The 27,474-nt window shown below is 35.3% G+C and overlaps 2 protein-coding genes across 2 annotated transcripts in view; one reads left to right on the forward strand and one right to left on the reverse strand.

Moving 5' to 3' along the window:
* On the reverse strand, positions 1-20,630 carry LOC115450266 (CD151 antigen). The gene is made up of 7 exons (XM_030178267.2): positions 20,585-20,630; positions 6,927-7,001; positions 6,009-6,163; positions 5,331-5,516; positions 2,065-2,238; positions 652-909; positions 1-478 (listed from the first exon to the last, which is right to left on the reverse strand). Exons 1-7 carry the CDS (start codon positions 20,613-20,615, stop codon positions 395-397), a joined length of 963 nt encoding a protein of 320 aa, XP_030034127.2. The 5' UTR covers positions 20,616-20,630; the 3' UTR covers positions 1-394.
* The window catches only part of LOC115450269 (23 kDa integral membrane protein), a 27,577-nt gene continuing 18,984 nt past the window's right edge, over positions 18,882-27,474 (forward strand). Inside the window, exon 1 of the mRNA XM_030178271.2 lies at positions 18,882-19,166. Coding sequence (XP_030034131.1) covers positions 19,104-19,166 — 63 coding nt within the window. The 5' untranslated portion in view covers positions 18,882-19,103. The remainder of the gene's footprint in view (positions 19,167-27,474) is intronic.

The raw sequence follows: 27,474 nt of genomic DNA on the forward strand, positions 1-27,474 counted from the left end.
TTCAGAAATAATGTTTCTTTATTGATTTACTGCCATCTAGTGTTTTACTACAATATTAGATAGCAGAGCAGTACATAAGCATACAATATTTCGTAGAGTTTATATATGCATTGTATAGATGGCGGTGTAATACAACAATACACAAACTCGCTCTAATTTTTTAATCACGTTAATTAAATTGTTCACAGCGATTTTCTACCTTAAATAAATGCTTTAAATAATATAAATAATCAGACACACGTGAAAGCTGGCGTTTAAAATAAAATTTGCCATTGCATTTGGCATAACATAAACAATTGTGTAATAACGCCAACTATCGGTCAAGTTTTAATCGTAGCCTAGCCATATTTTACAAAATCAGCCTTTGATTTATTTCATTGTTAGGAAAATAGGATTATTTGGCTTCTTCGTCTTCTACGCCTCTTCTGAAACTTTTTTGGTTTCGACATAAAATCCAGCCAAGTAAAGCAATGAAGAGCTGAAAAATAAATTTACTATTAAAACACGTAGATAAACGATATACAATTTTGGGATATTATACTTAACTACTCAGGGATTATATCTCTAAAGAAATTCACAAAAAACTAATTAAAATATTACTACGGCGACATCTTACGACATATTTTTGAATTATTGTATTTTTAATCTTACCTCCAGAATGATCAAAGTAGTCAGAACTCCAATCACTATATGAGAAGTCTCTTTGAACACATTGATGATCAGATCCCTGCAGCCAAGGTCGTAGAACGTTTTCCTGGCTTTGCAGACCTCTCTGTCTCGCTCCTGCACCAGTTCGGACCTGTCAGGGTCGAAGGTTGGGCAGCAGGAGATAGGCACGTTCGGGGGGAAGTAGTAAGGAGTTTTAGAGTCGCGGTAGTCGTCAGCACTTATGATTCCGCAACAGTTGAGCTAGTAAAAAAATAATGGTAAGATTAATTGAATTCTTAATCTTTTTTCGCATAAGATAAGTAAATAAACATTTTAAACTTCAGATAGATGAATTTATATTAATTCTTAGAATTCAAGGAGTTGCTTTCTTTGTCGACAGCTTTTAAAATAAGTATGACTGGATGGTAAACGTGATAAATTTTAAAAACTTAACATATTTTGCTAAATGGTAGCAGCAGAATTAATCTACGACAAAATTCAATTACATTCGTCCACACTATACAGGGTGTCCCAGAAAGTAGTGTCAAGTGGAGGTCCAGAGATAGAGCACCCTTTCGGGGTATCCGAATCACCCCCATGTATGTTCCGCGATTGTTTATGGTTTTCGAGTTATGAATGTTTTTCTGAATTTTTGAGAATTTTCGATTTGAACGACTAAATGTTTTCTTTTTAAAAAAGTAGAAGACTTATTCGAGATTTTTTTATTGCAACTAAATTTTCATTAGTTGTACTTTTTTGCTAAAAACAATCAGCTTCGTAACTGTAATGAAAATTATGAAAATGTTGGTGTAAAATGAAAAACTTATGTTCTATGAATTATGACTTACATTTTCTTCTTTAAATTTAAAAACCTAAACAGGTGACTTCGTGGTTCTAAGGTAGATCAGAAACTTCTCCAGACTCTCACCTTACATATTCATTAAAAAAACATAGTCCTTTCGTATGGGCGATTTTGGCTTAAATCAGCCTTAAAAGACAGCAAGGTGGATAATTCTTAAAATTTGCCATTAGATTATAATTATTTTTTTGGACTTCTCATCACTCCTAAGATTAATTAGTTTGTAAACTAACCGAAAATGACTGCAAGAAAGCTCTAAGTTAAACATTTGGCATATTCTTGTGTTTAAGTTCAATTAATTTTGCATAATTCACTCTCGTGGTTTAAAGGTTGTAAACGTGGGTGTAACTCTTTTACCTGCGATTACAATGGGCCTTCTCTCATCTCTCACTTCAAATAACAACTTACAGACTTTTTGTTTTGTGCCCGTGCCCAACAGTGGGACAGTATACAATACAAGTCTGATATTATTATTATATTAGATAACTTAATGCACATCCTTACTAGGTTATTTTATAGGCAAATAACTGAATATTGTTATAAATAAGGTATCTTACATCATATTGAGTAGCAGCCCAGAGCTTCACGTGTCGCGGATTGTTCTCCCGGGCCAGCTTGAACGAGTCGGCGAGAGACTTGCCCAGGTGCAGCTCGTCCCGCGGGCTCACCTTCACAGATACTCCGGCTAGGATCGACTGGATCGCAGCCAGGATCAGCAGCACTATTGTTGCCTGGAAATTGTGGGACTGGTTAATGTAATCTTTGAGAATAAAGAACCAAGGGAGGAAAGATATTATTACAGTTTTGTGTAACACTATACGTTTTTAACAAAAACACGCGAAACTAATTAACAATTTATCTTAGTAAAACATAGAAATCTGTAATATAAGCTGAATAAATACTTATTATGTGTTTTTCACTTTCATTTATTATACACCTGCCTCCATCCTCTCTACACTACCACAAAATTGACTAGGGAGAATGCCTATGGCATTAAGTCCGACCGTATACCATTTGTACAAAGCGTAAATAAAATTAAAAAAAAAATAACCACCGACAGGAAGAAAGGGTTGTTATAAGTTTTAGGTGTATGTCTGTATGTCAGTCTGTGGTATCGTAGCTACTAAAAGAATGAACCGGAATTTGATTCGGTTTTTTTGTTTATATGTGACTGAACGAGAATTGCATTATGCCTCAAAGAAATCATCATAGATGCTTATATACCACTCAGAATTCTTAGTAAAAAAAACTTTGATGGAGCTGAACTTTATTCGTTAATCTGCGCCAATTATCCTCAGTAATAACATTGGTTGCAAAGTCCTTCAAAACGGAACACAAGGCATATTTCCACTTGGCGGCATAAAGACTCAGCTGGGAGGGGGACGAATTACGTATCAAATAGCGGAACCTCTCCGCTCCCCACACTCAAAATAAAACACCTTTGTGAAATCATAATAAAAATAAAATATCAGGTGTATAATATAAATATATCAATAGAATTTTTTATAATGGCAACAAATATATTTTTATTACAATTTTAGTATTTTGTAATACCGTTGAAAACTACTGAAATCTCTTTGCAAGTATTTCAATTTCCTTTATTCAAAATTTTACATTTAACTTGAAATTTAGAATATATTGTAAACCATAAAAGAAATTATTTTGTTTACTTCCATTTTAAAAAAAGTTCCACTAAAATTGGTAAGCCGCTGTAGACACAACTTAATGTTCTTCATCATCAGCCCATAACAGGCCACTGCTGGACATAGGCCTCTCCCAAGATATGCTACAGAACCCAGTCTGTTCTTTTATGCAGCTCCTGTGTAAGTCGTCCCGTCATCTGCCTAGAGGGCGTCCCAAGCTACGTTTGCGTCATAAAATAGTCAGTTTAATTGTTAATACGTAGTTTTAGTGCACAGCCTCCCATCCACTCTTCTTCCACTATAAAATGACGAGCTACACCTATGCCTATAGTATTAAATTTGAAAAAGAAACCAACAATGGATTCAAGCCACTAACCATAGACATTAATATCCAAGTCTACAATTAACAGTTCACATTTAAAGCAGCCAGGTTCGCGTGATATGCCAGCTCTTGTTGCTTCCACTGAACTTGAATATATTAACGCGAAGGTCAACCAACAGTGTAACCACCTTGGAAATTAAACAGGTAATACAAAGAAATGTTCTCAACCCTTCGATCGATATTTGTAACTTCAGATTTACAGAAAAGAGTTATGAAGTGACGGCTTGGTGTTGCTTTTCGTAAATTTCTAGAGTTTTGAACATATCTCTGTATGCTATGTAATCTGTATTACTTTTCTATTATCATATTCTGAGTAAGATACTCAACATCAAGCGTCCCTTTCGTTCATTTGCCACCGTAATTTTTTTTTTTCTCCTTGTTACACCCAAAATTACAATCAAATTCTTACATTAAAAGCCTCTACATTGTGAATTATAAATTGAAATAAAATAGTTTGCAAATGATTTACTGAATGTCCTTAGATTTAACCACTAGGTTAGCTACTAGTAATAAAATGTGTAACGACTTATTGTTTCTTCCAGATTTAATGACCACAAAGCAGCGCGATTTGATAAAAATCAGCATAATAAACTTAGCGTCGGGAAATGTGTACGATAAGAAATCATTTGTTTTTGATAAGGTTGCTAAAGAGGGATATGATTTTAAAATTGTAATATTTTTTCTGGGTAATTTACTGGTGGTAGGTCTCTCATATGTGAGTCCGTCTGGGTAGGTACCATCGTAATGTATATTTCTGCCGCCAAGCAGCAGTGTGTAGTCACTGTTGGGTTCCGGTCTGAAGAACATTGTAGCCAGTGTAACTACTTGACATAATAAGACAACATCCCATGTCTCAGGATAGCGTGCGCAGTGGAATACTAAACAATACTTTGTAATTCAAGGTGTTGGATGGTGTTTCTACTGTTGATGGGCGTTCGTGTCGCTTACCATCAGGCGAACGGCAAGCTCGTCTCGTCGTTCAAAGCAATAAATAATAAATTAAAAATATTTTTCAGAATTTAGTGTTTTAACTCGAATCTCTTCTATTTGACGTAACATGAAGAGGAGAAAATTCACCAACAAACAAATGATTTTGCTGGTAGTGGGATATATATTTTATATCCGACTGCATAGCTACCACCGTACATAAGTTATTAGAACCCAGGTGAGCCACGTAAGTGTATCGAGTCCCGGAATCAGCTTGTCTATTCGGCTCAACAGGCCGGCATAATTGTGTCGACTGTCGAGGGGTAATCATCTCTCGTCAGTTGACATTCTATTGGACCCCACTCCACGTACCATCAGGTGCAGTGGGGTCGCTTTTCCTTGCCCATATAAAAAACATAAGTAGCTGAATACAAATCGATGTCATATAAGATCTTTAAAAGAAGTAAATACTTAATAATTTCTTATGTTTACGCGAATGTTAGAGATTAAAATTAAACTTTTTTTCGGTATTTATCGTGGTTTTTATATTGTAACTAGCTGACCCGACAGACGTCCCGTCTTAACTATGAATTTGCAGCGGGCATTCTGTCAATCGATGACAGTTATTTCAAACAATTGACAGTTATATAAAATTTATATTTTCGTTAAGTTTTCTTAAATTTTCTAATTTTCCACGCAATTTTTGATTTTTTTCTTTCATAAGAACCTTCTCCTGACAATAACAAACACAACAAAAAAAATCGTGAAATCGGTCCAGCCGTTCACGCGAGATGACGTGACCAAAGAAAATAGGGATTCATTTTTATATATATAGATTTTCTGAAGTAAATACAGTATTGAAACCACTCACAGCATGTATAGGCTTCGTCTGCTTCTTGAACACGGCCACCACAGCATATATACCCATGGATATAGCCACTGCAGCCGTCACGGCGATGATCACCATCCCCACCAGCCTGTTGGACTGTTCAGTGTCGAACACCTTCGTTGCCAGCGACGTCAGCACTGTCACCGCTATCAACGATAATGCTGTAACCTGTGGAGTGTAGAAGCAGATGTAGAAAACATGTTTCAAATAGGCCGGCATAATTATGTCGACTGGCAAGGGATACTTTAAAATCAACACTATATTGACTCCACTCCACTTATCATCAGGTGCAGAGCGATTGCTTTGCCTTGCTAGTATAAAAATGCAAAAGGGAGGTATTGTAGAATGTAGAGAGAATGATAATAACTTTCGATTTTATAGATTGCAACCCGAGGTTTAACTAGTCTATCGTCTAATTTATGAAAGTATCCGCTACACTGATTGACCCTTTTGTCGCCAAGAACTGAAATATTACTAAGTAAGGTATATAAGAATTAAACAATCCGAAGTATATCACAAATAACAAGAGAAATCTATATCAGCAGAAAAGGTATTTCAGTTTAAGTTGTCCATAACTGGCGTTCTACAAAAAAGTCTTCATCAAATTAACTCAACTGTCTTCGTAGTTCAAACTACAGTCAATTTCAAAGCAATACTTACAATAGAGACAAAGTTGAGAGCTACGAAAGCAATTTGCGTGCATAGTCTACGACCTTTCTTGGTCTTCAATTTCTTCAGGTAGTTAGCTCGCCGGCCGCTCTCCTCAGCCTCTGGCACGACCTCCGGAGCTCCTTCCGCCGTCGTTGGCTCATTGCCTGTAAGCATGATAGCATTTAATTTTGATAGATTCATATCTACATTAGATATAACACATCAGAATCCTGTGTCTTTACATTGAAAAAAAGTAATAAATACGTAAGTGGATAATTAAATAAGAGTAATAGATGACAAGTAGGCGATTTTAAGAATTATTTCCTGTCTGTTTGTCAGCACGCCTCCGAAACCCTCCTCCACCGAAAATTTTGACTGATTTTTAGTAGTTTTCACGAGTGGATAAAGTATAAACAGAATTAAATTTTTGTTACATTTTGTAAAGAAAACCACTATTTGCTAAACTGCATTACCTGGCATAACGGCAAACACACTTTAAGAAATTACAAAAATGTCACTGTGTTGTTACTGTAGCATGGTGACAAAAACTGACATACACAATGTGTAAACTACTCAATATAGTTACCATAGGTATATTAATTTATATAAAAGTTAGTGAAACCACGTGCTCTAGTGATAATCAAATTACGAATATGCAAATTTTATTACCGTCTGAGAAGTCCACGACAATTACTGACTCACAAAACTAAACAGAATGCAAATATTATATATTTCTTAAAATATTTCTATCTCCACAATTTTAAAAATAGAATTAATGTCAGCGACATTTACAACAAAAAATTGTTAATTATTGTGCCCTAAAATTATTTCGATATTCTATATTCAAAATAACTACATTTTTATGCAAGAAGGATATTATTTTTCTAAAGAGGTGCAATGCTTTTAATATTAGAGCTCTGTGCTTACCTTGAGCCTTGTCCGTCTTCCCCATATCGTTTCTACTGAAGGACTCCTTGGTAATGAGCTGGTCATCCGTGGGCTCTGCATATATACAACGTTCACAATGAGAGCACGGCAAACGGTCCAACGCACGGATTCTGTCGCATAATAGTCGCGTTCCATTCGGCCCAGTTTATGGGGCATTACGGAATTATTGATAGCAGTCACTACGTACTTGATTTAAAGTAAAGTTTGGCTTGGGAGATAGATTATTTTTTATGTAGATAATAATTATGAATTAATGTTTAATACCTAATTGGGTTAAAAGTGAAGTAAACACCAGTAGCGAAAGGTGAAATGTTCCGAAGAGGAACCCGACACAACATATAGGTACTAATATGCACAAATGCTGACTGCAAATCGTTCTAATGATAATTAGATTCCCTAAAAAGAAGTCGGCAGGAATCGGTTTAAGAATATAAACCCTTCATCACTGATAAAGACACTTCTCAGAACTTCTAATGACAAACTAAGATAGTTCAGTAACTCACTCATTCACTCACACCTTTTGAAGAGACATTAAAGATGAGACTCTTTTCGAAGAGAGAGTAAAGAAAACACATGCATCTGAACCTCACTTCGGCGACCTTCGTGCTCCCATGCATTGGCAGGCCTGTCCCTGTATTAGAATAATTCTAACCCCGAGCTATTCAAATGTTTTTTCGAATCACAAAACACTTCTTTAATTTAAAACTGTAAATTTTTAAACTTGACAGCATGCAAAAAGTTTAAAGTAACGTTCTCTTTGATGCGGCAATAGTTGTTCTTTTACTGCCAAAATCAAATTGCTGATGCCTGTGATCTATCTCGCGTCTTTTCGGACACAAAATGGCCAAACATATCATCGATATTCGGGAAACCCTACTACTTTATCTGTTTGAATATGATTAGATATATTACTCGGACCATATCCTGATTGTATTCAAATTATTTAGCACATATTAAATGGTTTTGCAGTCAATTTTGCCGAATGTCGCATCACGTTGTTTACATAAAATATTATGTAATATAACAAATATGTATTTCTTGTATTTTTAGCGTGTGTCGCCAGTCAAATAGCCAATATTGGTTTAGACAGTGAACTACGTGTTCAATCTTCAGCTCCAGGATTAAGTGGGTTGTTCCTTCATTGACCAGACACCTTTTTTATTTCATATCTACGTTTCGAGTAACTGATAGTAGTGTTATTTTTAAAAAGTATGTTATTTTATATAGTAATGCAATGATAAAATAACCTTATATAATTATTCTGTCTCTATACATACAATGATTGGACGAACCCACTTGAAAATGATTCCTTCCTTTCTAGCCAAATTTCAGCCACGGCCAATCTTAACGGAGATCAATCAAGTACTCAGGAGATATTATAACTCAAGTGCGAAATACACAGGTGCACTCTCTGTTCCTTCACTCTCTACGGTACGACGCCAAATCTGACATGACCGGAGAGAGATCAGATACAGAATCAACGGCTTTACGTGCTTTCCGAGGCACGGGGATATCTCACCGCCAACGTCCAGACTCTGAGCTGCGACTGAATATTTTTTAAAACTGTAAAACTAAATCTCGTTTATTTTTGGCCCGACTCGGGATTCGAACCCAGGACCTCAGCGACGTTATCGTATTCGTACCGCGTACGGATTACAACTACGCCATCGATCCAGTCAAATTGACTTCATTTAGTAACGCAATGTCAAAATTACTATATTTTTTATCTCCAAGTATGAACGAATCCTATGGAAAATAAGAAAATATTAACATACCTGACATATAGTAAGCCAATGCTTTATAAAACTCCCTGTCAATAGAATACCGAAAATAAGCGTAAGCCAATGTCATTACACTACATTTGGAAAAATAAAAGTGTCAAATAAGGCAAGTTATTTGAAACACACTAACTTAAGAACAATAAAAACTGCATATTTGATTAACACATGTGACGTGTCTTGCTAACTGTCCAACCATGGCAGGAAGGATTCCATCATAATTATAATATAATGCACGAGCATTTATATCTATGTCTGTTGTAATAAATAAAAAGTAAAGTATATATTTGCCTACGTGATGGTAACTGCCTCGATGGCATAGTTATTGTGGGCGCGGTAAGACTTCAACTCTTAAGTCTCGGATTCAAGTCTCGGGTCGCGCAGTGATATAGGGGTTTTACTCCTCAATTCAGTGACTAGAATTTGTGCCCTATATAGCGCGAAGCTTGTCCCCATGGGATGGAATACAGTTATCAAAAAAGCAAGTAAGCTCTCCTCCTATACTTACCTCTTCAGGAATAAAGGCCTGATATGTGTAACCTGTAATGGCTGTGTGATGATGTAAATAAATAAATAAATAAACGAAAAAAAATAAAAAAAAAAAAATGTGTCTGTGTGTAGTATGAGTGTACACCAATAGTATTTAATTAAAAATTAAAAATAGCGTTGTTTGCTGTTGTTTCTGAACACATATTTGTAAAAAAAAAAAAAATACGATGTCATAAGATTATACCTGGAAAGTAACTTTGGTTAAAATTCACAGATTTATAATTCTTATTTTCTAGCGTTCATTTGTCATACAAGGTAATATTTTTACTGTGTCTTATTGTCATTATTGAATAATCGTCTCTTACCTACGCACATTTAGTGTTCATTGATGAACGTCAATATGACGTGTGATCTACGTAGTATTTGTTACTACGTGTTGTGTCCTTATTTTTTTTTTTAATGTTTATTTAAGGAATTCTTTATTTTTAGTGGAGGAAATATGAAAAGTTTAACTGGTCAAGCCTCTGCAATTTACAGGTGAACAAAAATTGTGACTGTTTATTTATAATGTCGTGCCTTCTACATACCTCGTTCTTTTTTTTTGTAATTAAAACCTGTTGGTGTGTAGATAGTGGTATTATTTTGTACTAGACGTAGGTAAGTTAAAGTTTTAAATAGTGGGTCGAGTTTCAATTGAAAGTTGGGCTCACGTCTTGTTGAGTTTACCAAAGGTTCGTGACTTTTTCTATCAAAAAAGCGGTTTGTACTTCTGCTTATTTACTTGTCCATAAAAAACATGATACAGACAAATTTTAAGGTCGAAATTCGTTACAAATTAAGTCGAAGGTTACATTTTATTAGAATTTACTGCCTGTTCATAAATAGCAGTTAATTTGTAACACCCAAGGAGCGCCAGCGCCATTTTGTATTTTTAGGACTAGTCACTATTGCTAAGGCGTTATAGTATTGTTCCTTTAAGTACAGTTGCGTTCTAAAAGTTTCAATAAAATGTATATAACGTTACTAAAATATAGTTTCTAATATATAGATGTTTGTTGAACACAGAAACTGCGAAAAAATCGAATGAATAATGTAGACCCGGTGCTGCATTATTATAATAAATGCTTTTATCCTGGTAAAGCAAAATTGGATTTTCATTCCGATAGATCTTTCACGCGGGTTAGTTAAATATATAGTAGTACAATGATTAGGTTGGTCTGGAAATCTTTAGGATGTTCAGCAGGGGACTTCCAAAAACTAGTTAAGAAGAAGAATACAATGACTTAATATGGCACAAATTGTAATAATACGTCAGTTCAGCGCTGCGGTATTGAACTGGTACTGCAGCAAGAAGCTGAATGAGAGTTCCCATTGTTAGCACAATAGGTAAGTATAATTTATATTTCTAATTTTATGTTTTTGTTCTTGTTTTGTTATTACTATGTGCAAGTTATACTGTTTGATTGCAATAATAAATCTTTTCATTATTTCTTCTAGATTACGTTATTCTGAGTTTTTGCGATTTTGGTCATCCATCATATCCTACACAAGTTCTGATCGTCACTTTATTACCAGTCAGAGGCGGCCTTTGGAGGAGGCGAACCGGGCAACCGCCCGGGGCCTCGCGCGGTGCCTCGCAGGACCTTATTTTACGTTCTTACCGACGAAACTGTTAAAACAGGGGAACGTTTCTTTACTCTGCCCGGGGCCTCGCGTTGTTTAGGCCCGCCACTGTTACCAGTTGTTCCACGGTTTTTAAATGATAAATTAAAAATTATTTTATTACAATTTATTGTGTTTTATTTCAAACTAGTGGGCTCGGCATACAGTCCTGCCACAGACCGTATTTGATGTAAACTGACTTTCATCTTTGAAGTTTCAACAGCGCCATTTATAGGGTCCAAAATTATCCTATATCCTATATCCTATAAAAAATTATTTCATTATGTGCATGCTGTGACGACTCGTAATTGAAACAACATTTAGCTATTTGTTTGGGACCTTGTATTATTCAGACATTGATGTATCTTTATTGAGTTGTTCCTTTTAATAAATAAATTGATCGCTTAGGTGATTTCGGAGATAGGCGTGTATGAATATCTATATCTTACAAAAATATAAACAAATCTCCAACCTCCCACCTTTCTCCATTGACTTTTAAAAGAATTGTTTGATACAAGCCTTATCCTGATAATAAGGAACATAATAAAAAAGGAATCAGTCAAGCCTGTCAAGCCGTTCTCAAGTGACGCTCCTACATAAACCTCGCAACTGATTTATATTTATATAGATTAACGCCCGAAATTAATAACCAATCCTAATCCAATGTATGCCATCTAAGATTGATAATTCATTCGTTTTTATGGATAAAGCATGCCAATAACCAATCCATAGATTGAGTAAGCTATCTCTAACAATAATCGATCTTTGAGAGGACGGATTACAGATCATAGATTACCCTCTGTTTGAAAATGACAGTTTACGCTTGCCAATACTCTATCTACCCGTTTTGACATTTGATTTGATTGTTGTAAACAATCGCATTTTCCAATCGGACCAATTCCTCAGTTTACTCCATATGTTTTGAATATCGCTTACACTGATTGTAAGGGTAACGAAAAGGCAATGGAAATATCCATATTCTCTAGTGACAGTGACGACAGTGTTTTGGAGGGACTAGCGATACTGATAGCGAAACTGAAAGTCGCGCTTCATCACGGGTAATGAAAAGAGTTAACTACATGCAGACCCTGGATGAGTTTGATTTCACGTTTAGATTAGGCTTTCGAAATCTGCTTGCCAATCAGTGTTAGTTAAACTGATCTCGTATATTCGTGTTACTTCTATGTACAAGGTAAATAATTTTTGACATTATTTACAAAATATACCGTAACTACCGAACTAGGAGATAGGTACTAACAAGGGAGCAATTGCATCGTTTTTCAGGAACTATGGTGTTTCTCCATTCCATCAACTTTTGCTGAGGAATAGGAAATATTTATATAATCTTTTTCAGGACATTTGGTACATGGAAACGTCGCTTCCCTGTGATTGCATTGACATTGCGTTTATCTTTACCTAAAGTTCAAACAAAAATAATTGCAACTGCAGTTTTGCACAATATTTGTCGGAATCACAGGCTAGAGGAAATTCCAACCGAAGTGGAGTTATCAACTGCTGATATTATTAATTATGAGAACAATATAGAGAATCAAGATGTTAGAGAAATAACAGCATTAACAAATAACTTCTTTACTTAGTAAAATAAAATACCTTTACAATCACTGCTATTTCTTTTATTGCTTATCTACATTTGTAATTCAAAATAATAATTACAAATTAACATAGTTTTATTAGTTGAAAGTTAAAACATAGAAACAGGCAAAATTTCCATACATTATCTATACTATTATATAAAGCTGAAGAGTATGTTCGTTTGAACGCCCTGGTCTCAGGAACTTCCGGTTCGAATTGATTAATTCTTGTAATGTTGTATAGCCCATTTATTGAGGATTGCTATTATATGTATATCATCACACTATGACCAATGGGACCAAAAACGGCTAAAATTGATTAATTTTGAGAGCTTCCGTTGCGTGCGCTGCATAAACGGTTAAAGTTATGCAACAATTATGTATAACGGAATTGTAATTTGTTCCATAACACTGGATAATGTGTACAGAGTCCAATTATTATTATATGGCACCGAGTTTACTGCGTACTTCATACTAAAAACTAAATTCTTTAAAGATTTATTAATATATTATGAACAATGTTATTAAACTTCAGTGTCAAAATATGTTAGCAACCACATTACTCACGTTCCATTTTGAAACTAATTAAAAAGTTTGTATCTTAAATATGACATGTACTAATTATTAATTATTTCTTTTGAGGGCTAAAATACATAAAATATTTTTTACTAGCTTTTGCTCGCGGCTTCGCCCGCGTGAAGGTGTTTTCCAGGATAAAATTCCACTGTTTGATAAAAGTCTTGCTACATATTTTCCCGGTACTTATAGGTTCAAACTAATTTTATCCCCAATCTATAATTTCAGTTCAATCAGTCGAAAATCTAAGAACATTTATACAAACTTTCATCCCCTATTTTATCCCCTTAAGGGTAGAATTTATCAAAATCCTTTCTTAGGGGATGCCTACGTCATAGTAGCTTTATGCATGTAAAGTCTTAGCCCGATCCGTCCAATGGTTTGGGCTGTTCCTTGATATATCACTGTCAGTCACCTTTGAGTTATATATTATATTAACAACTGAAGTTAGCTAAAATTGAGTTTCTCGAAGCCGACCACTATTTATGTACTATGTATTTTGAGACTATGCAATTTTGTCGCGTTCGCGATTCACTTTCACTTTTGTTGAGTTTCAGAACGCGATATTAGATCCTCCAACGCGCACGCGAATTTGAACTTTATGCAGCGGTAATAAATTACAAATTGACTCTCCATTTTATTTAGAAAACGTTTGTATGGGAAATAGAAAAATGCTGTTTTGAGGATTTTCCCGGCAATTATTCGAATTTTTCTCACCTTTTAAATCTTCCCTAGACCTCCACGAATAATTCAAGACCAAGATAAGATAAATCCGTTCAGCCGTTCTCGAGTTTTAGCGAGACTAACGAACAGCAATTGATTTTTATATATATAGATTACTCCAAGTCTTATTTTTCGCAATTAGGCAAATATTGAAACGAATAGTTTGTATGGAAAATATTTTTTAGAAAAAGTAATTACAAAAAGTATTTTTTTTACGAATGGAATATTCTGCATAAAATGGAATGGTCAGGAGGGAACGCATCTGGAAAGGATTGCCAGCGATCTATCGTTGAAGGCAAGCAAGTATAGGCGAGTTAAGATATTGGCATGCCGATATGCGAGCAATCGAAAGATAGTCGGCAATCTAAGATAGGTTTCAGTCTTGGATAGTAGATGCATTATTAATTTCGGGCGTAAGTATATATCCTCATTCCTTAGTAAAATAATTAATGATGGAACTTTTACCACCGACTGTCCAGAGGTCACCGTTTCATGGTACGGGCTACCACTTATTCGTCGCCATGGCAACGGCACCACAACACCACGCACAATGCCCCGAATGGTGACCACCAAGGAGTAAATTCGCAGTATTTATTTCCGAAGGTCATGTTTATAATATTGTTAGTTTTACAATTGACACCCGCATTACCGATTATGAAATGGGGTTTAACTATAGATTATTCAAAAAGCGGCGATAACTTAGTTGGTTGTGGAATGGACTGCCGAGACTAATGTCCGCAGGTTCAAAACCCAAGCGCACACACCTCTGACTATTCTAAAATTATGTGTGTATTCTTTGTGAATTATCGCTTGCTTCTACGGTGAAGGAAAACATCTTGAGGAGACCTACATACCAGAGAAGTTCTTTGTAGGAATTTTTAGGGTGTGTGAACTCTACCAACCCGCACTAGCCCAGCGTGGTGAACTAAGGCCTAATCCCTCTTAGTGGTAGAAGAGGCCCGTGTCCGGCAGTGGGACAGTATACATACAGGGCTGATATTATTATTATTATATTATACATAATATATTGAATATTGTAATGGCTGTATTAGGGTTGTGGCCGGTGAGATCTTGCGTTCAGTTCCTAGATTGGGTGGCTATTTGTATGAGATATATGATTACCTATACTCTATGACCAGTATGGCGAGATGAGAGTAATTACTATTTGTAATTAGAGGTTCTATTGCTTCTATATAATGAATATGGCCATTATAGACGGACATCACATTCATACTTGGATTCGAAAATATTGAAGGGATCGTGATCTGTTTATAAATGAAAATCTACCTTAAAATAGATCTAATCTTATGTTGTTTTCTTACTTCTAACTAATATACTATATGCGATAATACCCAAATATGTTTGTTAGAATAAACATACAAACATATTCGCAAATGTTTGCATTCCAAGGTAGTCTCTAGACTCTCCAGCCCTCACACCCACCACAACTCCTGTAAGCCATTGTAAGCCATCAGAGGCAGGCATTTTAAGACACTGAGCGGTGAAGCTCAGCCAGTCTCACGGAACACTATTCTGTCTATCCCGTAACGAAATTAATCAAATAGAAACATAGGGAGGAATTGGAAATCTATACTATTATATAGAACTGAAAAGTTTGTTTGTATTGTATATTTGTTAGAAGTAAACGCAGAAACAACTCAACGGATTTGGATATTGCGCGGGTAGTCCATGTCCTAGATTAACACATCAGGGACGAAGGATGACATTTTCCGGAACGGAACCCAGGACAACTAAAGGTACTAATAATATGCATAAATGCGGTTCGCGAAGCTTTCTAATGATAATTTACGTTCCTCTCGTAAAGCCGGCAAGAATCGGATTATATGGACTCTTCGCATTGTAGCACATACTTATTATTTCAGTAATTTGCTCTAATGGAAAATAAAACATTTTTTAACATAGATGGCGCTGATGTCTTGTAATGTTTTAGGGACTTTTGTAGCGGAAAGGGATTTTACGCAGACAAAACCGGGAGCAGCGCCTAGTTAATTCATAATAAGTAAATCGATGCGAACAACGTTTACTTCCACATGACAATAACCCATTTACCAAGATTGATGATGTCATTAGAATTAACCGGCTTGCTATCATTATGGATTCTTTGTTTGTTGAATTTTAATAAATATTTACATTTCTTTTGTAATATTTAAAGTTATTACTTATTAGACTTTTCCATTAAATACATTCAAAATCAAGAGAAGAAATGATTTGGAATTAGGCTGCATTTGATGTCTTCATGATTGTAGATATTTATGGATCGTGTTGTTCACTAACCAAAATATGACTTGCTTGAATTGCCCAATATTCTATCATTAAAAAAAGATGCACAACAAGATAGGAACTTTTAACTTAAATATGAAAAAAAATCTATTAAAAAAGTAGATAATATAACTTCCATCATCATCATTTGATTAAAATAATAATATTATGTATATTTAAAAAAAAATGTGCAATTAAAAGTTTCGTAAACTCTTGTATATTAAAACAGTTTTCTTCAGAATTGAAATTCAAAAATAAAAACAATTAGTTTCCACCTGAAATTGGACAATAATGAACAATTTCTATAAATACTACAAATTATAAGTATAGATACGAACTACTCATAGAAATTATTGTGCTTTGAATATATTTTTTTGTTATAAATCGAACCCTATTTAAAAGTTCCTGTCATATATTTTAGAGCAACTACGTTAAAAGTAATAATTATTCCCAATAAACTTTAGGCAACTTCGACTGAACGAAAAGTTAAATTCACCTCACGTTGGACATATTTTGTTGGATGACTTTTGAGGCCTCTGTAATGCGTAGGTGGTACATTATAATTCATTTCAAAGGTAATCGATACTTCCGACCCACTAGAGTCATGAATTATATTAATTCAATTGATGTTTAAAGTTACTAGTGCGTAACCTTTATCAGAAAATAAATGATTTAATTTATTTCTATTTACTAACTCCTAGGACAGACGTAGCAATAACTGGGTTTACTAGGTAGTAAACCGATATCAAAGGGTAGGGCTTTCCTTACCTAGCGGTGGAACGGTGTGTGGCACCTCAGCGCTAGACCCAAAAGAGGCGCAAACCTATGGCGCGCCAAAAATAGGTCGCCAGTGCTTTTTTTTTTCTCAGGTTAAAGAACCTAGTCAGGTTCAGGCTAGCTAGCCAGTTCAGGCTAACAAACGTACCGGACTTTTGGGTGAACGGATATATTTTTTATATATCTTTATACGTTATGGTCTAGTATCGCCAATGACCACTTATTTCGTTTTATCTATACTATTATATAAAACTGAAGAGTTTATTTGTTTGAAGGCGCTAATTTCAGGAACTACTAGTTCAGATTAAAAAAGTATAGTAGTGTTGGATAGGTTATAGAAGGCTGTAAGCTATATAACAGCACCCTATGACTAATAAGAGCGGAGCATCCAAGAAAAAGTTGCAAAAACGGGAAAATAATATTTCTTTAGACAGCTCAAGTTGTGTGCACAGCATAATCTGTTAAAGTTACGCAACAATTATGTATGCCAGAATTGTTCTTCTTAAAAAGGTCTAAAAAAATTGTAAAACGAAGTCCCCCGCCGCATGTGTCTGCAGGTCTGAACGCGATAAACTTAATAATTAGCGAACGGTTTTTGACGTATTTTGGCCTGCAGATAGTTTGAGTCCCTGGGAAGGACATAGGCTACTTCCTATCCCGGGATTTTTATCCCGGAAAACTCTATCACGCGAACAAAAGCTAGTAATTCATAAATTTTGGAGTAGACTTTATTTAAACGCAGGAAGATAAAATTACATTTTAGAAAAACGTGGCCAATAGTTATATCTTTTAGATTTTATATCGTCCAGTTTAGTAGAGTTCAAAAGAAGTTCAGGGTGAATTACTTACGTAAAACATAAATCTTTCTTTCAGCCTATAATATTAGGCCATTTTAGTAATTTGATTGGAATGGCTTAGGTAACAGAGCCTTGGACAAGTACCTAGGTCCGCTAAACTTGACATTCGTTTAATAACGACATGTATTTTGTTCTACAAAAAATCAACGAATTGTAACAAAAAAATATATAATAAAAGAATTTACCGTCGGGTTCCTTACATAATACGAAATAATTTTACTAATATATACGTGGAAGTTTCTGGAAACAAACGAAATATCTAGGTAGTCACACGGATGTACTATATACTAATATATAGGCTATTTTTTATCCCGGTAATACGCTCTCGTTTTAAACATTTTTTAATAGATGGCGCTAGTATCGTATTGCTTGCGTTGTGTTTCGCTTCCCCCTTCTGCTTTTTCTGATTGATGATAATGATAAGGAGATCGTCTTCATCGTTAAGCTCTGACACTGCTGAACACAGAGCTCTCTCAAAGATATTTAAACCAATTTTTAGTATCCTATGAGGATATGAGCGTGATTTTATTTTAAATCTCATGCCCACGGATCCCCATTAGTAAGGGGTAGTTAAAAAGACTTTGAACCCAAGTTTGGTGGTGTGGAAGGTGTTGGCCCTCTGGGTTAAAGACCTCTAATATGTTTAAATTTACGGTTACCATGGCAACTTGCTGTAATACTTCGGATGCTTCGAATTAGCGCTATTTCAGTACACATATTGTGAATACCTCTGAATATTTAAGTCTGGACATTATTGGAGGTTAATGACTTTTAAGGTTTCGTCTTTCGAAGTGTTTATTAGGAGATATTTAATTTATTTTTAAAAACAATAATACTATTCATAAATCGCTTAATTTGAAAAGAATATTTTCGAAATAAATGATACAAATATATTATTGTGCTTTTTAGAATATGATTACAATATTTAAAGTATCTTCAAAACTTAAGTACCTATAAGGAAAATCAAGGATCATTAGCCTAACTAGACGTTTTTTCATAAAAAAATTACGACTTATCAGTAATCGCTGAAAATTGAGAGCTTATTATAACCAATTAAGTGTGATCCGTATCGCTCTTATAAATCGTAAAATCCGGGGGTCAAAGTGATTCGGGGGGTGGTTTAGTGCGTGACATAAACCCGTGCACGCGACTTCACACCACCAAACCGCCGGGGTACTAAATACCCAACAAGTTTCAGTAAGCCGCACTCACTTGCTAGCCTTGTCCGCGGCTACGCGTCTTGACAATCCGCGGATTCGAAATTCAAATTGTTTGTTCTTTTGTTTGTGGCCAGTACTTTTTATTCAAATTGGAATCCATTTTTTATTAATTTTTTTTATTAACTTAAATTATTGAAAGAGGTTGTTTATTTTTGCAAAGTTTTAATTGGACTCTTTAGTGTAAGGTGGAAAAAAAATCAAAATGGAGGGCTGCGGGATGAGCTGCATAAAGTACCTCCTGGTGGGGTTCAACGGATTGTTTTTGGTAAGTGCTTGTTTTATTTTGACAATTAAACGCGTAAAGTCCGCGAGATGCGTGTGATTCTCGTCTCGAGCTATTTTGGCGGACGCTATTTTTGTAAGTAGGTTTAAGTTATTATTGTCGCTGTGATGTGCCGGCTACGTTTGTGAAAACAAACATTACGAATAATAACGCAAATTTACAAGTAACACCAATCAATTTAAATTTTTTGTGGCTAATTACTAGCTGTAATAGATTTAAAAATTGTTCCACATAACAAAATTACCAATAACAATCAAATATGTATACATACAAAGATTTTAAATTAGGATAAAGATATGGAAATTAATATTATTACTAACCAACTGAGTGGTCATCGAAGGTCTAACCTATTTAAGGTAACGTATAACTAAGCCAGCCAGGTCCCTAAAAGGAGGTCCGAGTTAATTTATTATAGACCATGGACCATGTAAGTTTTTGTTCACACTTGAACTAGTTTCTAATCGTATTTATTCATGAACTTATTTAAATAAAGTCTTCTAAACATTAAAAAACCGCACAAAGTTTTTGAAATACCGCTTCTTCGCCGTTGATAATATCTTACACGTAAATAACAAATTCAAAAGAAAGTAGGAATTTAATTTATTGTCGCGGTACACGTGATGTATACATATACATACATGTAACAAAAAAAATAAGACTTTCGATACGTTATTTGAAACACAGTTTACAACAGTTGCGAAGGGTCCATATAACTCGATTCCTACCGGCTTCCCTTTTGTAATTAATGTCAAATCTAAATAAATAAATAATTAATAAATAATTATCATTAGAATTTGCAGATCGCATTTATACATATTGTACCTATATGTTGTGTCGCGTTCCCGTTCAGAATATTTCACGCTTCACCACAGTTTACAATTATCTATATTTATCATAGAATATAATTGTATTTGTGTTCTCTATACTTCGGCAGAGACGTGGTGTGGCGTCCTATTAGATATGTTTTATTAAATATTGCCTATATTTTATTTATTGCTTTGAATGACGAGACGAGCTTGCCGTTCACCTGATGGTAAGCGATACGACCGCCACACCTTTAATTACAAAGTATTGTTTGGTATTTCACTGCGTTCGCCGTCCTGAGACATTAGATGTTGAGTCTTATTATGTCCAGTAGTTACACTGGCTACAATGTCCTTCAAACAGGAACAAAACAGTGACTACACACTGCCGCTTGGAAGCAGTAAATAATTGGTGTTAAATTTTGTATTTATAAAATTAACTAATTAATTTTAATAAATAAAATTAACTAATTAATTTTATTAAAAAAACTGTTGTAAATAAGTCTTTAAATCGCATTTTTTTTTATCAGATACGATCAAGGATATATACGGTTGTATTAATAAATAGTTGTATTCGTAAACGCAAATAAAACTTACCGCCATAACTACAAGGTATATTTTCACTCATAACAATTAAACACTTTAACTGACTCCACTATAGTATATACACAGCATCAAACACTTTGAAACGACTGAATCAAATTTCCTTATATTGTGGATACTATAAAGCATTACCTAGTTTCGTTGTTGTATTTCATAAAATTTCCTGAATTACTTCATTCGGGTTTTAGTTTTTAATATGAGTATTGGATTTTTCCTATTAATAATACGTTAAGTATTTGTTTATACGCTTGAATGACTACCCATGGTTTTAAAAGTATGTAGGACTGTCAACCGTATAGTATTCCGTATTGCATGCTACATGATATATTTGTGATATGATAGAGAGCGAGCCTATCGCCATATCGAGCACAAATTTCATATTGATATTAAAAAAACCCAATACCGGGGGATCGAACCCGAGGCTTCAGCACCACATAGGCTGCCGAGGTAGTCACGCAGTATATTTAGTATTAACAAATACCTAAGTCAGTAAAAACTTTGCAATGGAAATCATTATAAGGGGTTAACTTAGAGGACGGATAAATATTGAGTCATCATTAGATCATTGCGAAATCATTCCGTACCTTATTTCCTTAATGACTAATGACGTCATGATTGAGTCAGGCACGCCGTCACCCACAGTCACCTGATTGTAAACAATAAAAAACGTAGTTTATGAAACTAGTTATAGTATGAACATATCAGTGGCGTGTCCATACAACCCGATTCCTACCGGCTTCCCTTTTAGGTTTATTAACGTTAGTCTTTGTTTTCTGTTAAATTGGCCGCGATCTGTTAGTTAAGGCAATTTGTTTTTCTCGGGTTACCTTTTGTATATTTTCACACCAACCCGATTCCTATCGGCTTCCCTTTTAGGTTTATTAACGCTAGTCTTTGTTTTCTGTTAAATTGGCCGCGATATATTAGTTAAGGCAATTTGTTTTTCTCGGGTTACCTTTTCTATATTTTCACACCAACCCGATTCCTACCGGCTTCCCTTTTAGGTTTATTAACGATAGTCTTTGTTTTGTATTAAATTGGTCGCGATATGTTAGTTTAGGCAATTTGTTTTTCCCGGGTTACTTTTTGTATATTTTCACACTTCGCCACTGGAACATATACTTCTAGCCAGTAGTGAAGGGTCCATATAACCCAATTTGTACCGGCTTCTCTCCGGTAATTTATATAAAATCTAATTAACATTAGAACGATTTACCGCCTTTATGAATATTAATTTATTTATACTCTTTATTGTACAAAATAGAAAAAAAAACAAATAAGAAAAGAGAGACTAAAGGCACAAGTACAAATGGCGTTCTTTTCGCTCTAGGCAATGGCTTCTAGAACCACGGGATAGATGTAAAAACTAGAAAGAGAAAGAAAGAGTTGTTACATATTGTATCGGGCTACCTTTCGGAAAATTAACATTAGACGCGAAAAAAATGTGCTAGAATTGAGTAAATTGATAATCCATATTCTCTGCCTACCCTTATGGGAAAACGAAGTGATACTACGTATCCAAGTATCCATGTGCTAAATTCCATCAAAATCTGTTTCATAATTCAAGCGTTATTGGCAAAAACACATACAATTATCTTTCATTATTATCAGCTGCAGAATGTGCATTGAACAAAAGTAAGGCTTACGAAGTAATGCTTGCTTACAACTTTGCAGCTTTCGTGGTCCCCCCCTGTGACCACGAAGGCTGCCAAGCTTTGAAACGTCGGGAGAAAATTAAAATATAAAAACCTCAATAAAATCCGAAAAATAGTTTAATTGTAATGTCTAACATTCGCGTAAACATAAGAAATCATTAATAAGAAGATCATAAAAATTGGTGGATTACCAACCACAAATCATACCTTTGAGGATAGCTTCTTCTTGATCGTATTGACATCACTGAAGGTCGTGTCTGTCTTGAAACTTCTTAACGGAGTCGATGACGCATTTCCAGAGGGTGCATTACGGCGCCATTATCAAGAATCAAACACGCAGTCCCACATTACACAACCTCATCGCCTGCTGTTTCGCTGGGGGTGTATTTTTTAAAATTCCTTTAAACATTATTGCTTTGTGAAGGCTGTCTTTACGAAAATGGCTTTAAAATGTATCATTTATGACACTATTATAATTAAACGAAAGCTCCAATCAACATTTGAATCACGTCTAACGATTCATAAATAGTTAATCGCCACAAACTTGTCAGTCTGAGGGTCACGCCATCCATTCATTACGGTAACATTAGTTACTGTCGTGTGTTGATTTTACATTGAATTTCTTCCTACACACACTATTTAGGCGTTGAAGAAAATTGATGTATTACAAAGTTTATTAATTAATTTAGTATTTACTAAATGGTAGGAACCTCTTTTGCTAGATACATGCACTCACTTATTGTCATGAAAGTATGGGACGTAGAAATAGTTTCAAACGGGCCGGCATAATTGTGTCGACTAGCGAGGGAAGTTTTGTCAGTCACTCTGTCTGCACCCCATTCTTCATGTGTAGTTGTGTCTTTGTCATGTCTGTAAAAATGCCGTAATTTTATGCTAAAATAACGTCGCGTATATTTTTTGTTTCCAACGTTGTTATACGAAGAACAATGCGCGTACAACAGCAGCCATTTTGTTTAGTCATTTGAACTAATGGCGTAATCCCAAACATGCTAAGGATGCTATTCTATAAACACTAATTTATATTGTTTGTATTAATTCAATTAATCCGCCGAAATGCTGAAACAAAAAAAAAACACATTTTATTTATGGTAGTGACAATGTTCATAGACTAACATCTGTGAGATTTAGAGTTTTACTGTCAAGACGGAACTTTTTCGTACATGTAAATAGGTAGTCATAACCAAAATCTAACAAACATCGACATTTTGTAGGCATGTAAGACATCTGGACATGAAATATCAAGGACAGAGTCATCAATTATATTAATAGCTCTAACATCTGTTGAATCTATGTAAGTTTGTTATAATATGTGGTTATAGGAAGCCAAATTTCATAGATTTTCTTTAAATTTAAGAATAGTTTTTAGTAATATGTATAGGAGACCTAGCAATCAAGATTATCTATATTGTTTGGATAAAAATATTCTAGTGAGAATTCTATTCTATAATTATTATTCTTTCCTATTTTAGGAAGACCGTTTCATTGGTAACAAAATATATGTGCAAATATACAATACTGGTTAACCTTCTGAGATGCCGCGTGTAAAATAAAAATAGTGCCAACCCTGACCGACATTACGTAACATAAACGTTATGACTATGATTCTATCGTTTTAACAGAAGCATATTTTTTACAATTCCTAAGATTGTACACGCTACTTTAAATTCTCTTGTAAAGTGCCAACCCTATTTAGCATAACATAATTTATAGGTGTTCAAAGTAACTTACTGATCAATTATTTTGACGTTTTCGGCACTCATATCTAAATGACAACCAGTAAACTTTTGAATAGAGTGATTTAAAGTTTTGATTTTAATAAGAAAATTCATAAAAATGAATATTCTTTTATAAAAATATAGTCTACTTGAATTTAAGTAGCTATAAAATATATTTGCCGCCTAGATAATATGATTTCAAGCATCAATTTATATGGTCTTTAATTGTGTGAATTATAAAGCAAGGTTTCGTTTAACAAGAAAACTTGTAGATTTGCAAGTGATTTTCATCGTGTAAAGAATCACGGTAAACTGACTTCTGCAAATTTTGAAGCTCGCGGGACTTGCGGAGAGTCGTAAGTTTATATGATTGTAATATTGCCGCTAATATAAACGAATATTGAAGTTATAATGCAATAAATTGCTGCAAGAACTTGCTAGTTCAACCTAGCTTAAATTAAAAACAGTTAAAATACCGACTTTTCAATACGTATTAAACTAAAAATAGAGATGAAACATTACTAATTTCCGTAATATACTATTTGAGAACCGACTTTATAGCTAATGGCTTATTTATTCAATAATTCGTGAGTGGTTGGGACCATCTGCCATATATGAATGCATGACTCATTAATGAACTATTAAATATAAACTGAGTTGAAGGTTATTATTTGTTTCCGGCTAGATTGTGCATATTGCTCGAAAGTCTCTTGCCTTCTTTATCTACTACTTTGAGCTACTACTACTACTGGGCCTACGCCTACTTTCATTCGATGGATCCTTCAATGCCGCTGGTGATGGTCAGCATATTTCTGCCAGTGGCTGGTGAATTCGCTTTTAGCAAACTTTAATCACCTCCCCTGGAGGCAATTCTGGTGCGTTCTATCTCCACACCGATTGCACGCCCATGTATGTGGGATATTTGTCACGACCCTAGGCACATAGTTAAGTGTGTACATGGTTGCAATTCATATTGAGGTCTATAAGGGCTCTCGAACATTTCCTGACCTTCTTCCCTCATCCCATCCTAAGATAGCTCCTTATTCTTCCCCCACACTTCCTTCTTAACTATCCCCTCCCAACTTCTCTCCAGGGCCCTGCTGTCGCTAAGCTGGGGGATTCTAGTATACCGTTCGCAAATTTCCCGCGGTGTTGACTGCGGCGTCCAATGCCCAAAAAAATAATTCTTCACCGACTTATTGACGTACCTACAGGCGATCTCATGTACTTATGTGTCCATATAGGTACGCAGCAATTAATGTTAACAGCATATTTTCAGTAGGTTGTCAAAAATGTAGCAATTCCCTAGCTTACTGTTACAACTCTGTTCATTTTTATTTATGTGGGATAAACGAGATTTAAAATTTTCACGTTGTTAAAAGTGGTAAAAGACAATAATTTAAGATTCCCCCTTTATTTACTAATCTGGGTTATAGGAAGTTTAACCTAAAAAAAGATACAATCATGTGGTATTTAGAAGGCTATAGGCTACATAACATCACGCTATGGCAATGGGAGCGGAGCATCAATAAAATATGTTGCAAACACGTGAGCTTCCGTTGCTGTGCGTAAACGGTTTAAGTTACACAATCGTTTATAATGTGATGGTCTTCAGAATTACAATAGGCGCCGATAGAGGATTTGGTTTCGTTTAAAAATTCAATCACGTCATTTGTCACACATAATGCGTTTGCCATTTTAACGAACCCTATTGTCTAGGGCTATTGTAGACGAAGTTTGCTCACGGTTCCGCTCACAGAAAATCTTTTCTCAAATAATAATCTGTTTTTTTTTTTTTTTTCAATTAATAACTACCTTAAATATTAATACATAAGACAGGTATTGGTTGATAAAAAACATTAGTCATTTCATCATTTGGCCCTTTTCAGTGTGACATACCGATCTTACATTTACCAAAATAAAAATAAAATTTATTTATTAAAGTACTCCTCCCAGAAAATCGTCGCGCTAACTAAGTTTTGAAAGCTCTCTACCTATACTCGAACTTTATAAAACATACAGAAAAAAAATTTACATCGTATTTCTACAATATGTTACCTTAATTGAAATAAAAACTAAAAACTATTTAAACGGATTTTATCGCGGTTTTTTTTTTTATATTATTATTTTCTCCCGACGTTTCGAAGACTTTGCAGCCTTCATGGTCACGGGGGACTGAGGTGTTGTTCATCCGTAAAGTCAAAGTTACAATATCTACCTACATTTTTCAAATATACAACTTTTTAAAATTTTATCTGTTGACGGTCCGATCTACGCAGAATGAGCTCACAGTGTCTTGAGGTCTGGCAGCCGGTCTTTTGGGATCCGATTTAATTAAATGTAGAACAGGATCCCAGGCTTGTGCAAGCTTCCAACCATCTTCCCTATTGAAATTTGGGTGTTTTTTAATTTCAATAGCCTCGCGAATCATCCTAGGCAGGAATCGGTGTTCTTTGGCAAGGATTTGTGGCTTGTCTAATCGCAAATAATGATTGGAGCCTCCTTCAGAATGTTCAGCGACTGCAGACTTCGTAGAGCGTCGGTGTTTCACGTCAGCTATATGTTCTTTTACGCGGGTCCCTATATTTCTTTTTGTTTGTCCTGATATAAGAGAGGCCACAGTTGCAGTCTATCTTGTATACACCCGGTTCTTGCAGAGGTATATGGCACTTGACAGGTGGTAAAATTGACTAATCTTCTTAGGCGGCTTGAAATAGGTTTTATTGAAGCACGCTTCAGGATGTAGCCAATCTTGTCGGTGACTCCTCTCACATATGGTAGTACAACCGGAACACGTTCAACTGTGGCTGGTTTCACTCGGTCTCTGTGACGGCGGCGTGGAATTTGGAGCTTGTTGTCTCGCAGTACTTGCTTGACATGTTGTAGCTCAGCGGCCAGGTGTTTCTCGTCACAGATTCCTCGTGCTCTCTGAAACAATGATTTGCCCACGGTAGCTAACTGTTTTGGATGGTGGTGAGATTCACCGTTCAGATATTTATCAGTATGGGTCTGTTTCCGATACACAGTATGACTTAAGGTCTGATCAGGATTACGAATGACTAAAACATCCAAGAAAGCAAGAGATTTGTTGTGTTCTTGCTTTCTTGGATGTTTTAGTCATCGGAAACAGACCCATACTGATAAATATCTGAACGGTGAATCTCACCACCATCCAAAACAGTTAGCTACCGTGGGCAAATCATTGTTTCAGAGAGCACGAGGAATCTGTGACGAGAAACACCTGGCCGCTGAGCTACAACATGTCAAGCAAGTACTGCGAGACAACAAGCTCCAAATTCCACGCCGCCGTCACAGAGACCGAGTGAAACCAGCCACAGTTGAACGTGTTCCGGTTGTACTACCATATGTGAGAGGAGTCACCGACAAGATTGGCTACATCCTGAAGCGTGCTTCAATAAAACCTATTTCAAGCCGCCTAAGAAGATTAGTCAATTTTACCACCTGTCAAGTGCCATATACCTCTGCAAGAACC

Source organism: Manduca sexta, chromosome 17 (genome assembly GCF_014839805.1).
Source record: "Manduca sexta isolate Smith_Timp_Sample1 chromosome 17, JHU_Msex_v1.0, whole genome shotgun sequence".
In the NCBI taxonomy this organism is placed as follows: Eukaryota; Metazoa; Arthropoda; class Insecta; order Lepidoptera; family Sphingidae; genus Manduca; species Manduca sexta.